Raw genomic sequence first — 15938 nt, 5'->3', positions numbered from 1 at the left:
GCTATCACATTTTTATCCATTTGCATATACACAGAAGATCACAGCTTGAACTGGTATTTGTAATGACATTAAGAGCGTGGCCAAACCGACAGAACTGTTATGTCTACATGAACCTCCGGTATTACCAACATTTCAGTGTGTTTTCATATTACATTAACTTAATGGCACTTTTATTAGGCCTAAGATTCAGTCAACTGTTAAGTAAGCATTTCACTTTTGTGCCAATCCAAATCAACAGGACAGAACAGAATTCAGCTTTCGCATTAAGCAGAAAGCCTGTGAGTTTATTAAAACTAACACTACGGTATGGCTTTATGTTATTTCAGTTATTTGCACTTTTCACTGAAGTTCTTTAAAGCAAAAACAACCAAAAAAAGGGGGGGCGCACATCTGACCTGTTAAACAGTATATAGTTTATGTGTATGTAGTTCTTTATGTGTTTTTCCTTTAAAAGTTCAGCGGTGTATGTCATTTCTTGATCCCAGCACAGTTACCTTCTGTTACTGCTTCCAAACAAGATATTAACCATGTATTTGTTGAGTTTTCTCTGTGTGCAAAATCACAAATATATGTAAAACTGCCAAAGTAAAAAAGTTGAAATGGTGATGTAACATATATTTTTGTTTACCACTCTTGACTACATGTGCTGATAGGAAAATGTTTATGCTGCAAATAAATTGTTAAAAATCAATTGTTACATATGTTACATCCTTACATTTACACCCATCCATACATTTTTAGAATACTTAAAACATTGCAAGTCACCTACCAGAGCCATCTTGTAAATCTATTTCATCCACTGAACTCTTTGAAATGTCAGAGGACAGCCCCCTCCCGCGCACACACATGGTCAACCCGGAAGCTTTTGAGTTTCGGTAGCATTCAAGATGGCAGCTTTAGAGTCAATGCCGGAGAGCCCACCGGAGCACGTGAGTATTTAGATGTTTCTAAACTTTGCGCGTTAATCATTTTTACCGTCTGTGGAAGGTAGCATGTGGAGGTTCCTGAACACATATAATGCTATCTCAACTCAACCCCGTTAATTTACAGTCAGCCCACCTAAACAACGTCATGACAACATATGGCTACTACCACTCAGCTGCTATTACAAAGCTCCTGCGAACAATGAGATAGATAAATGAGAAGCACCAAGGTCACACAAGCAGCCAGTTACTGACCAAGGGGAGGGAGATCGTGCTGAAAAGTATCCTTTGAAGTGGAATAGAGTGCATTTGTACATGTAGCTTCCAACCTCAGCACTCACCCAATGGACAACAGCAGTGCATAGATAACACTAAAGCTTTTAGGACTTTTCATCAACGCATAACTAACTCAAACGTTTTAGCGGTTTTCGCTGCTTTGAATTGAAAGTCATGAGTTGTTGCAATGCAGTTTCAGCGCTACGTGACTACAGTATTCATTTATAGGGTTTTTGTCAGCAAGGAACAAAAACCCATAGGCCTATTCAATTCCCCCCCTTGTTATAAAAAATTCTTCACATCTCAACATCAACCAGGGTCTTCGAGAGAAATGCTAATTATTTCAGATCACCATATTTAATGGAATGAAGGGACTTAAAGAGTCATTCAGCTTTTCAGTAATTGTGTAGAGTGAAAAATGGGGTTGCCCTGCTGGATGCAGAGGAGGGCACCAGTCACTGACAAATGAACACTTATTGGGCCGAATCGCCGCTCATTTACTGCGATGCTTATATCAGAAACCTGCAGCTTCGTCATATCGCAGTGATAAAACCCCAAAAAGACACGATCATATGGGCTGTGTCCGAAATGGCATACTAGCATACTGCATACTAGCCTAGTATACACTGCATACTGCGCACTACTCCACACACTAGTATACAGTATGGTACGCAATTATGAGAACTTTCGTGTAGTGTACTACACGTTTGCTATCGGTTGGGCTATCTGTTCTGTTAAAATCGAACAACACACGACAACCACAAATATGTATCAAAAGTAGCCCTATAAGAAAGCGTATGAAGACTTATTACACCAAAATATGCAACTGATACATTTATATTCGGAACTGCAGCTGCAGTTGAAGTTGAAGCTGGTTCTGTCGTTGTCCGCCATGTTTTTAAAAATTTTTGACAGTTGGAAATCACCGCGTTGCTTCATGGGATGCAGTAGTCGGCGAAGTGAGCTCGGGATGTATACTAGAAATTTTCGCCAGAGTAGTACATCATCCGGGTAACTGTCGTGTACTGCAAAATTTTTATTTTCCCCGTACTGCATACTACTTACTACTTTTAAGTCATAATTAGTATGCGAGTAGTATGCCATTTCGGACACAGCCACGGTTACTCACTAGAGTGAATCTAATTTGCATGGACTCACAAGTTCGAAATGTAATTACATAAATCTGTTTGTGTGCTGTCATTTAGTTTAATTATGGAAGTCTATGGAGTCAGATCCTCAGGTGCAAAAATTTATACCCTTGATTTAGAGACAGGGAAATTGTCGCTACACATGTAAAATGGAAAGGGTTTATATCTTACATTGAAGTCCATTGTACCCAGCCCTAATGTGTGCAATATAAGAGCTGTTCTACAGGAATGATCCTACTGTTTTGAATGGGCTTTGTATCCTCTCTGCCAACACAACACATGCACATCTTTCAACTCTGTGTCAAAACATATTACTGTTTTTTTCCAAAGGCACATACCTCATATGCCTCAGTATTGGATGGATATTGGATTTGCTTCATGATGAAATGATAATGTGAGAAAATAACTGTGACTTGGCCTCTGGAATGAGGGAAAAGTGTAGAATGAAAGTGTAGAAACCGTAATTATGTGTTATAATCAGGACCTGTGATGCTCACAGCTAGTTAATTAATGGCTTTAATTCACTTTATAATAGTCATAACTGTCATGTGGTGGGCATCACCATGGTAACTAGTTGGAATTTAAAAGTCCATGAATTTTGAAAGTGCTTGTTAAACAAAATGTCATTATCAAGGAGTTAAAAATTGCTATTGGTAAACTGGAATTGAAATTGTCTGTAATAAAGATTAACTTTTCTTTCTGGAAAGTAGATGGTTGAGGTGTTACTTAAGAGTCCCCTTTCGTGTCAGCCTTTACTTTGGTTATTTTTTAGGGACTAGAGGCATTTGGCCTTTTAAAAAGAGAGCCCATATTTTTCATGTATTATTAGAACAGAATGACGGTTTTAAATAGTGTCTTCTATGAGCGTCTCATGTGAAACTTGACAGTTGTTTGTTCAGAATACGCTCTCTGAATATGAGGCTTAATTTAATGAGCGCTCTGAGCTGTGAGACTGTATGTGAAACCATGAGACTGTGTGTGCAACCATGAGACTGTGTGTGCAACCATGAGACTGTGTGTGCAACCATGAGACTGTGTGTGCAACCATGAGACTGTGTGCAAAACTGTGAAATTTGCCCATCTCTGTTTCCTCAGGAGGAGACTCTGCATGAGCCCAAAACACAGGGCACTCGCCCCATGCCAGATGACATCCGATTTGACGCCATTGTCAATACTGTGGCATTACATCCTAAGGAAGACATTCTTGCTGCAGGGGATATCGACGGAGACATATATTTGTAAGTTTAAACCTGAAGTGTATAAGTTTAGGCCAATTGGCTGTTTGCCTGACCTTGGATAAAGGCTGAAGGGCCTTAAATTCTTGAATACATTACGGTCTCAGATTTACACACTGATATACAGTTTTGGAGAGTTGTAAAAAATTTCAAAGAATCCAAAAATCCTTCCCCATTCTTCACGTGAGCTCGTACCCATGGTGTTAGCCACAGGGCTTTATCAGGGAAAGTGGTAACAGTGCTTAGTTAACAGTCACTTGGCAAAGCAAGACATCCAGAGGATGTGTTTAGGTACCTTATAAAAAAATTGCTGTGATTTGACATGTGACAGAACTGTCAGTTTAACAGAACACAGATAATTATAATAAAGCAACTGTATTTAAGTTGATTGCTTGTGAAGAGGCTTTTAAAGTCTTGTGTGTGTGTGTGTGTGTGTGTGTGTGTGTGCGTGTGTGTGTGTGTGTGTGGCATTCCAGCATTGATGTGTTTGTGTGACAGCATCATATTTATGCCAAAAAGCCTGGGCAGTTTCTCCGCACAATGACTCTTTTTCTTCCCTCAGATACTCTTACTCTTGCAATGAGAAAAACAGAGAGTTATGGTCATCCGGACATCATCTGAAGTCTTGCAGGAAAGTAGCGTTCTCATGTGACGGCCAGAGTAAGTATCTGTTGATGACAAATTGGCCATGTCTTAGTGTGGAAGCAGTTTGACTGGAATTGTGAATAATGGGTGTCATTACAAAGGACCATGTTTTGTTGGCAGCATACGCTCATGCTGTAGATAGGGATGTTAGCATGCAAGAGTTTGGACACTGAGCGTGTGGACCGCTGCCTTTATGTTTACGGCTAAAGCCTGCTTTTAGGTTTGGAGTAGTGGTGTCCCAGACAAAGAATTTACATAGTCAAATCTGATTCGTCGAATCTTGCCTATTGTCGACTGATCGTCGAATCAGGTTGGGTTTTTTTTGCCTTTGCTGATTGATCGATATTCTCATTTGCGACAGTGGCTTCCATTTTTTCCACATCAGACAAAAAAGCTGAAACACCCGGTTAAACAATTTGTCTTCTTGACCTGTGTTACCTTTTGCCCCTTCGCTTGGACTGAGACTACCGGTTGGCTTGTTGTCTGATGCATTAAATTTCAAAACAGACACGCCTGCAGCTCTTGAGGTAATGATCCACATACAACACGGGTCTTCCCACTGTAGGTGATGAGACTGAAGGGACAGAAGCAGTATGGAAGCTTTTAATGCCTATATTTTCCTTCCAACAGGAACAGTGAAAACATGGCAATTTTTCAGTCGCGGTTCTAATACAACTACTACTTCCACTTCGACCTTCTCAACATGGCCGCCCCCATCCACATCAACACTTGTCCACACTTCCCATGAGTTCTCCCCACTCTCTTAGTACAGCCTGCCCCTTATTCTAGTAAGACCTAGCATAAGAATTTATTTTATCAGACATTCAGCACCCCCATATAGCCAGAATGGAATGATCCTTGGGGTTGGTAGATAGATACTACTTGTGAGCTTAACTACAGGTCTTACCTTGTCCTGTTCTTACCTCAGACTGCATTTCATCGCTCTTCTCCAACTTAAGGGATTTTCTGAACTAAATACATTGCTGTAATTTGTTGTCTCTTAGTGGTCATCTCTTTGAGCTGCATCAGTGTCCTTAGCCTTTTCTTTTTGTGACTCCCTTTTCTCTCATCTCCATGCTCTATTCTTTTCCTGTCCTCTGTCTCCTCCGCTTCATCTCTTTCCACTTAATAACAACTTTGTTAAAAAATTCATTTTCTGCTGTAAAGTAGGCGTTTAGAGAAGCCCCTTCATTTCCTCCTCACACTGCAACTGGGCAACTTCAGTAGCATTAGCCATCACATTCTTTGCTGAGTCTTTTTCACACTTTCTTTATAAGGCTGCTGTGTGAGAGTGGCGACTTAAAGGTGACGGTTTGTAACATCGGGTGGTAAAAGGCGCAGCACCATACATTTTACAAATCGACCAGCTCATTTCACCATTGATTAGTTCGAGCCATGGATATATTCTGAGCCAGTTAGCCTGAAACTTGTCTTTGGACTGCTGCTTCACCTTAGTTATCTTACCTGGGGATCCTGAGGTTTGACGTTGTTAACACTGACATCACTGGCACTGCAGTTTGTGCTAGTCTTTTGGCTGAACGTTATTAGACATTGCTTTAAATGTGTGTGGGAATGTCCCGCATTATAAGTGCTAGATTTGCGGGAATCGATGAAATCATGCACAATCCCTGCAATCCCACACTGGAATCCAAGCCCTGAGCCTGCCTTCTCATTTAGAGCTATAGCTGGCTTTTATGTTTTGAGCTATAGCCAGCCTTTACGTTTGGGGCCATAGCCAGCCTTTTCTTGGGGGCCATAGCCTGCCTTTACTTATATGGGGCTATAGTCTTCCTTTACATTTAGATGAGAATGGTGTGTTTCCATAGAGATCCTTGCACACTGGCTTATGAAAAGAAGTGCTGTAAATGGTGTGTCCATTAGTCTTGAGCTGTGGCATGTGGGGTGGTGCACAGGCTGGGAAATATGAGACTGGAGGGATGTGTGTGTATGTGTTAGGGCTGTGTGATATGACAGTATATATCGTGTGACAATAGAAAAACGTCTGTTGTTTCATATTATTCTCTTATCGTTTATTTTGTTGTGTCACAAATCTACAACAGAGTATTTGGACCACATTGAGGGGGAAAAAAATCTAAGATTTCAAGAAAAAAACTGTAGTATTGCAAGGATAAAGTCGTAACTTTAGGCTATGTGTTATTTTAGAGGGAAATATCAGAAAAGCAGCGTGCCACCTGCATTAAAATGAGGAATGTGGATCATCTTGTGAAGTTCTACTTTAATATAGGTTTCACAAATAACAAAATACTTAATCTTTGGCACACAGAAGAAGAATAGAAGAATCCCAACGATTGCACACACACCGTGAACAGTGCGCAGTGAATTTGTCCTCTGCATTTAACCTATCCATACACACCAGTGATCACACACACACCAGACGCAGGAACAGTGGACAGCATTCCTTGCGCCTGGGGGGCGTCGGGGATTAAGTGCTTTGCCCAAGGGCACACAGCTGTGGATGTCAGTCCTGGGAATCAAACTGGCGACCCTTCGGTCACAATTCCAGTTATCTAACATCTAGTCCACAGCTACCCAACATCAGCTCCACATTGCAATATTCTGAACCACATTCTGATATTTCCCTATAAAATAACACAGCCTATAATTACGACTTTTCTCATAGTATTATGACCTTATTCTCGATATCTCTGAATTTTTTTTTCCCCTCATTGTGGCCCTAATACGCCGATGTACAAATCACACTCTTTACGGCAATATTTTTCGTCATTTGGATGACACTTTGTGTTCTTCCGCACCGCATAGATGTGGGAAGGAAATTTGCACGAAGGCAACACAAACAAACATAGAGGAGAGTGAACATGACACAAAACCGGGTAATTCTGAACAGGAGAAAGACTCCAACCAGCCAAGACAAAACAAGGAGCTCGTACCTAAAAGAGGGGCTACTTCTGTCGCATGATTTGAGTATGAAAAGTCTGACCAGAAAACCGTACTTTACAAATTATGCCGCAGTATATAATTCAAAATGTAATAAGAAATAGGCCTTTCCATGTGGTAATTTTATTTAAACTATTTATCCATTGAATTTACAGAAAATGTGCTATATTGTGACACATATCGTTATCTGGATATGAAATGACCTATATCGGGATATAAGATTTTTTGTCATGTCGCACAGCCCTTTTGTGCGTGTGCACACACTTAAGTTTTTGCACAAACCTCGTAAGCATAAAAATGCACAAAAACGTCTCTCTGATGTTTGGGAATGAAGTTGCAGAGAAAACACCGGAAATACATACAATACAAGTGAAAGTGACACTTATTTTCAGAGTTTCTGAGATGCCAAAACATTTCACATAAAAATACACAAAATTCGAGCATTTGGCCCTCCTCCAATATTCTCATTTTTGAGTCTTAATGTGTGATTTGCTTCAATAGTCCTGTATCCTTTGTTTTCCAGGGTTATTCAGTGTGTCAAAAGACAAAGCCATACATGTCTTGGATGTGGAGTCTGGAAGACTGTTAACACGTGTCCGGAAAGCCCACAGGCATGTCTGCATCAGTGTTATTGTTCAGATTTGGACCTATACCACATTTATAGTCATTTGGTGTTTGCCCTCTAAGTAAATCCCATTGCCAGATGTGATCTGGTTGTTTGTTTTAAACCAGAATATTGTGAGTTTATACTATTGCTTTCATTACTTGAGTATTTCTTCTAGCCGACACTTTGAGACTTCAGCTGGAGTTATATTGTTGATGAGAGGTTTGCACATTCTGAATAGTTTTCTTTTTCTAGTGCTGCCATCAACACTGTGCTGTTGGTAGACGAGAATGTGCTTGCTACAGGGGATGACGAAGGCACCCTGAAAGTGTGGGACCTGCGTAAAGGCACATCATTCATGGATGTAAAGGAACATGAAGATTACATTAGTGATATTGCAGTCGACCAAGCCAAGCGGATATTACTCACCTCCAGGTACAGAGCTCGACTTTCACCTGTATCATAAGGAGGACTTTGGACACAGCTGTTTGCTCATGTTTCCACTTTTCATCTTGTCATATTTGCTTCTTTTCTTGTGTACCAATCTTAGAAGAACATTGTTAATGATTTACATCTGAAGGTGTTCTCAGACTTTCATGTGTTTCATACAGCCACAGGTCTCATCCCAGAAAACCTGAATCAAACATTCATAAAACATTACTACTACTGCTCTGTGTCATTTGTTAGACAAAACTGTGAAAGTGTCTGTGAGTAAGGTATCAGACACAACTGTGTCAGGTCAAATAAAGCTTTAAGAACTGATGCTGGTCTGAGATGTCCTCATGTGTACATTTTACTCCTCAACTCTATCTAAATGCGCTCTGCAGCTGTTTAGTGGTGGTAGACCAAGTTTATCATCGTAAATGAAAACCAAAGTGAAAATGTGGAAAGAAAGTATTTTTTTTTATTCACAGAGATGATATGTTTGTTGTGTGTATATTTAGTATAGTATATACAGTCTTATATGACAAGTAATCCATGCCAACCCCCATTATTCTCTGCTCGCTGGCTGATAGGATGTTAGCTGACATCAGCTTGTGTGAACTCACAGCTGTTTTTTTTTTTCTCCAGTGGTGATGGGACACTTGGTGTCTTCAACATTAAGAGACGAAGATTTGAACTTTACTCTGAGTACCAGGGTGGAGATCTCACGTCGCTCTCCATTATGAAAGTGAGTATGCATAAAGTGAAGCCACTGCAGGACAGGGTGAGGAATCTGGTTGCATATGGCTTGAGTGGGGCTGAGATGTTTTGTCTAGTCCTCTGAAAAAAAGAGAATAGATATTCTCTCTCAGGTTAAGGAGTATCACACAACATTTTATTTGATTTATTTTAATATTCAACCAATTTGTCATGCGTGAAGTTTCATAATATGTGCTAAGTGATCACTCATGAGGGTGTCTAAACAAAATTGTTTTGCTTCCTGATTCTGCTGTTTGAGAAGAACTGAAGACCATTACACTGTATGGGCTACTTCTGTAACATAAGTGCATGCCAAGGCATCTTTCTAAGTTGCTTTTGAATTGCACATGAAATTCATTCTGAATGCAGAGCTAATGAACATACCCATGTCAGAGATGGGTCAGTCAAAGTCAAGGTTCACTGTGGCTGATAGCAGTCGGACCACGTGTTGGGATATGGGCAAAGGTCGGTATAGGGCTTGGGTTAGATATGGGCAAAGTTCGGTGTTAGGGTTAGATATGGGCAAAGGTCGCTATTTGGTTAGGGTTAGATGTGGGCAAAGGTCGCTATTTGGTTAAGGTTACATTGGTACTGGGTTCCTGTTGCAACCTAAAATACTCCATAACTGTGAACGGTCAGCTGGTGCCTTAAACAAATGAGAAGTTGTATAAGGTTTCTGTAGGAATTCCTCTCTCAAAAAATGACTGATATCATTTCTATCTTGAAGGATTTTTGCTAGGAACCCTTACCTAAATTATGACCTGCTTTGCAAGATACTCAAACCATCAAATTTTCCCTAATTTGTTGTAAATATAAATTCTAATGAAATCTTTGTGACATTCATGAATTATGAATTTTCCTAAATGTTACCCACAGCAGGGCCAGAAGGTGATCAGTGGTTCCAGCCAAGGTACAGTGTACATCTTTAACTGGAATGGATTTGGTGCACCCAGTGACCGTTTTGCCGTGCAGGCAGAGTCTGTGGACTGCATGGTTCCCATCACGGACAGCTTACTGTGCACTGCATCTATGGATGGAGTCATTAGGTGAGAGCATGTCTTGGTCTTAGGGGGTAAAAATGAGACCCAGACATTTCAACTCCAAAGACAGTAAAGGTAACATGTTAAATATGGATAGTAGGTTGACTCAAAAGGTTTTATACAAGGTCATTTAATTAAAAATCAACCAGCTTTGAATATAGTTTGCACTGAACTAACTAAAATTATTAAAAAACCAAGGGATAAAATGAACTTGTAACTAATTATTTCAAATCTGCACACTGTAATTATTCTTTTTCACTGTTGCGGTAGATGCCGGTTAAAAATAAATAAATGAATAAAAAATAACCAAAGTGTTTGGGGTAGTTCGCATGAGATCTTTGTGGCTCTCTCCTAATTTACCCTTGACCAGGTGTGTCTCCTCTGACATGATAGAAACTCCGTCATGGATAAGCCTGAATAAGAGTGTCCAGCCAAGTCAGTCGGTCAATATAAATGTACAGCTCTAAAACTGTTGCCACGAGACTTCATGTCACAGTGCTAAAACCATGTCGACATGAAACTTCATGTTACAGCTCAAAAAAAAAAAAAAAAAAAAAAAAAACAGTCAGTGTAAATGTACAGCTCTAAAACTGTGTCGCCACGAGACTTCACATTGCCACATACAGTTAAGCCCAAAATTATTCATACCCCTGCCAAATTTGGATTTATAGTGAATTTTGACCAGTATATTTCATCTGGCTGAAAATGGTAAACAAGTGACAAAAGATAGTAAGACATTGTGCCAGAGATTCATTCATTCATTCATTCATTTTCTGCCACTTATCCGGGACCGGGTCGTGGTGGCAGCAGGCTGAGGAGGGTAGCCCAGACATCCCTTTCACTGGCTACATCCACCAGCTTCTCCTGAGGGATCCCAAGGCATTCCCAGGCCAGCCGAGATATATAATTCTCCCAACGTGTCCTGGGTCTTCCCTGGGGTCTCCTCCCAGTTGGTCGTGCTGTGAACACCTCCACAGGGAGGCGCCCAGGAGGCATCCTGACTAGGTGCCCGAACCACCTCAACTGGCTCCTTTGAATGCGGAGGAGCAGCAACTCTACTCCAAGCTCCTCCCGGGTGTCTGAGCTCCTCACCCTATTGTGTCAGAGATGTTAATGATAAATTAACTATTTCTATGTTTTTTACATTTTTACTATAAATGCCATGTCCACATTTATTCACTGTCCTTGAAATTGTCGCAAGACAGAAAAGGTGAACTTTTGCAAAGGCTAGGCAAGCATTTTTGTGCCTGTCTTGGAGAAGTGGAGTCCTCCTTGGTTGGCGTCCATGGAGACCAGCCTTGTGCCGTGTCTGCCTTGAGATGTTGGTACCAGAATTGCTCAGATTCATCAGGATGGCTTCGGTGGTGATCCTTGGATTTTTCTTGGCCTCTCACACTACCATGCTTGCCAGCGCAGGAGTCACTTTTGGCTGTGGCCACTGGCACCTGAAAACACTTGGATATAGCTTTATAGCCTCTCCCCGTCTTGTGAGCAGCCACAATGTGCAACCCGAAGGTCCTCACTAAGCTCTTTTGGTTTTAGCCATGACTTGCAATTGACTAGTAACTGACTAGAGAACTACTGCATGAGCTGTTCTCAATTTATAGTTGATTAGAATGCTCTAGAACACGATAGAAATTACCGGGACCATTTGGAATGGTATAGGAGCTTGCATTTTCTCAAAAAATTGCAACAATTTCAAGGGCTATGACTAAATTTGGACCAAAAAAAACAACAGGAATAATTAAAATTTATCTGTCTGACACAATGTCTTACCGTCTTTTGTCACTTGTTTGTCATTTCCAGCCAGATGAAATCTATAGGTCAAATAAAAATTCACTACAAATCCAAATTTGGCATGGGTATGAATAATTTTGGGCTTAACTGTATATTCTTTATACTACAGCCATGTAAGTGTTTCCTGTAGATTTTATTCACTAGATTTTATTTTCTCCTGCAGTTGTCTCAGTTCTTTTCCCACAGGATCTTCACATGCAAAAGGAAAAATCTATGGAGTCATGCTCTCTGTATAAAGAAGTGCACAAATGATCAAAAAGTGGATATGAACTGAGCTAGTTGTATAATGTATAATTCAAGAAATGTGAATAGTTTATATTTTACTTTGCATAGCTGAAGCGCTGTGTGAAACTTCAAATGGGGTGAGCACGAATATTCTTGGGAGGTCAACGTTTTAATCATGTTTTAAATCTTGTTACTATTTTATTAATTTTCTCTTCTCTACCTGGACAGAGTCATCAACATCTTACCAAACAGAGTCATGGGCAGCATTGGACAGCATGTTGGAGAGCCAGTGGAGGAGATTGCTTGCTCACATGATAAGCACTTCCTGACAAGCTGTGCACACGACCAGTTGGTCAAATTCTGGGACATCTCCAGTTTACAGGACATACAAGTTTCTGATTATCGCCGCAGAAAGAAAAAAGACAGCAGACTCAAATCTATGAATAACAAGGCATTTGGTGCTGGAGATGACTTCTTCTCTGGATTACTGGATGCGACGGACGAAAAGGCAGAACAAATGGAAGAGGAAAGCAGCGGCGACAGTGACAGTGATTGAAGGCTGTAAAACTGCATTATCAGCCAAGCTCCTCTGATAGCTATTACCCCGTATGCAATTTTGGACCACAGCAACATGAACTAAATTTGAATGGATACACTTCAAACAGGCTGAACTTTTCCTGAAAGTCATTAGCTGCAGAGGTCTTAAAGAAGGGAAGTCATATGCGCCTTTGAAATTGTTTTAGTTCTAACTCAGTACTGTTACAAAGATGGACCACAGCAAAGTCTCAGTCAAAGAACAGATAACTCTTTGTAATGTCGTTATGATGTCAGTCTAGTGTTTGTCAGATGGAATTATGAGGATTTGTAAATGTTTAAAGAGGAGGAAGTGTCAAACTTTGCACCCAGATCAGTGAAGGGACAGGTGAATGATATGATTAATTTAGGGGGTGGGAATCTAGCTGTAGTGTTGCTCTGAAGCCTGGCATTTGAAATGCTTGTTCTCCACCTTGCTGACCATTTACTCAAACAGCCATCAGTAGACTCCAAGGGCCCTTTTACTCTTTTTGTGTGCAAGTTTACAGTTTTGTCTGGCCTTGTTAATACTAATGAAGCACTGACTGCTGGAGATTTTAACAAGCTTAGGGACGTTGAAAGTGACTGTCTGAGCCCAGCTTTTGCATGTGTCATCCCTCAGGTTGCACCTTGATCCCAAGGTACAGTGTGTCATTTGTACTGAAAATAAAGCTGCCCTTCCTCTTAATTCTGCTTTTCTCCTTTACTATTATGAAATCCAGCTGTTTTTCTCAGATCATTACCTTTACAATTACGAAATACAGCTTTGTCATGCAGATACTTCTGTTCCTGAACATCAAACTGGTAATCTATTGTCTTCCTCTGCTGCAAACTTAAGCGATCGGTTTTATTAAGGCCAGTTTATACTGTTTATTCTTTGTGTCGAATCTATGCCGTAGGTAAAGCGAAGGCAATGCGTAACCGAGTACCCTACACCGTAGCCTGACGTGCACCTCCCCAGAAATGTAACTACGTGTAGCGGCTACGCGCGTTGAAGCAGACTGCAGCCACTGTGATTAGTCCGCTTGGTAACATCACCCTCCTGCCTCAATCGGTTCAATGGTCATACATACCATCTCCTCCGATGTCTTCTCTCTTTTCTGTGTTACAGTAATTTCAGTAAAAGTAACCGTTGTTCAACATATTAGCCCCAACTCCAACATGATTCGCTCAGTTTCAGTTGCCATTGAAAATTTTTGGCAAAATGACGAACTGAGGGTTACTTTGAGAGCTTCGTTTGTTTGTCCCCTGAAGTTTAGAAACTAGTCCTTTTTTAGCGCGAAATTTGTTTCACAGATATTGCTGTGCAAACACTGAATTACAACTTTTTATTTAACATTGTTCTCGCCATCGTTTGTAATGCACGAAGAAACTCAACACCGTGGCATAGAAACCCCACTGCAAACTAGCGTTTTGACGATGTAACTTGTCGATCGGTATCTTTGTGCCGACTGATTACAAGTAGAGTATAAGTTAACTTCATGAAATCTATTAAATGTGAAAGTGAGAAAGCGATCGACAAAGGAAAGAAATGAACGATTCTAATTACGTTTGGTAACAAAATAAACTAACGAAATAAACTAATTAAAAGCCATTGTGTGGTGTGAATTGTGTGTTGATGCTAAGTGCTAATGATGCTAATGTAAAGGATGTTGCAATTAATGAACTGATATCGGCCTAGGTGAAAGTGTGCCCAATTTACTGTATGTTCACACTGAGAGGTCAAAGTGACCGGAAGTCATTCATTTTCTATGAGAGCCAGCGTCTTTAAGCGGCAAAGAGCATCGCGGCAAAGGGCGTCGCGGCGAGGGTGGTTTGGGCGTCAAAGTACAGTTGTTCCCACAAAACTTTTGGTCCTAAGCAAAATATAGGAGAAACTGATTATATCTGTGCGGGTTTCCCCATGTTATACGATGTGTCCCTGTTTGCGTACAGGGACAAAAACAAAAAAGAGGAGGCATGGATCAAGGTCTCCGAAATTGTTGGTGTTCCGGGTAAGTTGGTGAAGTGGATAATATATTTTGTGATGGTTGAATGGAATTGCATCTTAATTTTAGCGCCAGAGCAGGCAGAACAGTTGGTTGATGCTAATCAGTCGGTAACGTTTACGTTACTAATTTATAACATCGTTTTTTGTCTTCTCATAATTAAATGTACAATTACAACAAACATTATACGGCTACTTACTTAAATGCGACGTATATGGATGATGCTGTCAAACGTGAGGTAATAGCGGAGCTGTACAATAGCCTACTTTAACCCACCATAAAAAACGCAAGTGTCATTATTAGCCGTCAGACATGCATAACGTGGCCTAGTTTCATGCTTTTTTCATGCTTTAAAATGTGTTTTTATCATAATGTGTCGGTGTTATACATTGAGTCATTTACAGTAAATCTGAAATGCACATTTTAAACTTTAGCTACGTAAGCACCGTTGATGTGAACCTAGTTAAACAATTTTTTTACAAGCACATCATACATTGCCAAGAGTTCACACAGACTTTGCTTAGCTGGCAAAAATAACGATGAATGGCATTAGGCTTAAATATGTACAGTAGCACATACAGCTATGCCATTTTAGACGTACCATGCAGACAAGCTATTCTGAAATATGAGTAATGAGGTATTCATGGAATATGTGTTTTCTATTGTTTTTCACTAGTTGATGAATGTAAAAAGTGCTGGAAGTTGCTCAGGGACACATATAGGAAAGAGAGGAGAAAGGAGGCAGAGAGGAAGAGAAGTGGAGCAGAGGCGAGCGGTGCCCGGCCATGGCGCTACAGTGGGGTCATGGGCTTCCTCAACCCCTTCCTGGAAGAGAGAACAACTTCCAGTAATATTGGGTGGGGAGGGGAACCATGACTCCAGAGGAGAGAGAGGATGTCATGGCCGGGCACAATCAGGCTGAAAATCCATGGGAGGCGAGTGAGAGAGTGAGAGGGAATGAGAGAGAGAGGAAGAGAGAGAGCTGAATGACCGTTGCGAGAGGAGCCAGAGCCAGAAACGCAGGAAGAGGTCAAACAGCGCTGAGTTTGAGGAGAGGCTGCTAACAGCTCTTGAGGCTGTTAGCAGCAAAGCTCGCCCTCCCAGCCCTGCTCTAGAGGACAGCGACAGCTTATTCTTTAGGAGTGTGCTGGAGGACTTTAGGACTTTGTCCTTGAGGAGGCGCCAGGACTTAAAGTATCCAATATATACATTCATTTATGAAGCATAATGTCTGGAGGCTGGAGACACTGAACAGTGAGGAGAGAGAAACGGGGTGCAGCTGATAAGGCTGTGAGGGGTGTTAGTAAGCTTATTTCCCTCGCAGTCTGATCAGGTGCACCTTGTGCTCTCCCTCACAGTTCTTCTGTCTCCATTTTGTGGTTATTA

The 15938-nt window shown here is 40.9% G+C and overlaps 1 protein-coding gene across 1 annotated transcript; it reads left to right on the top strand.

The window, feature by feature from the left end:
* Positions 1-887: 887 nt before the first annotated feature.
* wdr55 (WD repeat domain 55) lies at positions 888-13240 on the top strand. The gene is made up of 8 exons (XM_030765247.1): positions 888-929; positions 3443-3585; positions 4145-4242; positions 7667-7754; positions 8003-8182; positions 8819-8918; positions 9806-9975; positions 12220-13240. Exons 1-8 carry the CDS (start codon positions 888-890, stop codon positions 12545-12547), a joined length of 1149 nt encoding a protein of 382 aa, XP_030621107.1. The 3' UTR covers positions 12548-13240.
* The last annotated feature ends 2698 nt before the right edge of the window (positions 13241-15938 follow it).

The sequence above is a fragment of the Chanos chanos genome, chromosome 2, assembly GCF_902362185.1.
Source record: "Chanos chanos chromosome 2, fChaCha1.1, whole genome shotgun sequence".
NCBI classification, from domain to species: Eukaryota; Metazoa; Chordata; class Actinopteri; order Gonorynchiformes; family Chanidae; genus Chanos; species Chanos chanos.
Note: the sequence above shows the minus strand (reverse complement) of the source record. Positions and strands in the feature narration are given on the sequence as shown.

What these genes read in the sequence shown, in the direction of transcription:
- wdr55 (XM_030765247.1), top strand. Translation starts at nt 888, where the DNA reads ATGGCAGCTTTAGAGTCAATGCCGGAGAGCCCACCGGAGCAC. An exon ending in CGGATATTACTCACCTCCAG is followed by an intron (nt 8,183 to 8,818) that starts GTACAGAGCTCG and finishes TTTTTTCTCCAG; the next exon opens with TGGTGATGGGACACTTGGTG. An exon ending in TCTATGGATGGAGTCATTAG is followed by an intron (nt 9,976 to 12,219) that starts GTGAGAGCATGT and finishes CTACCTGGACAG; the next exon opens with AGTCATCAACATCTTACCAA.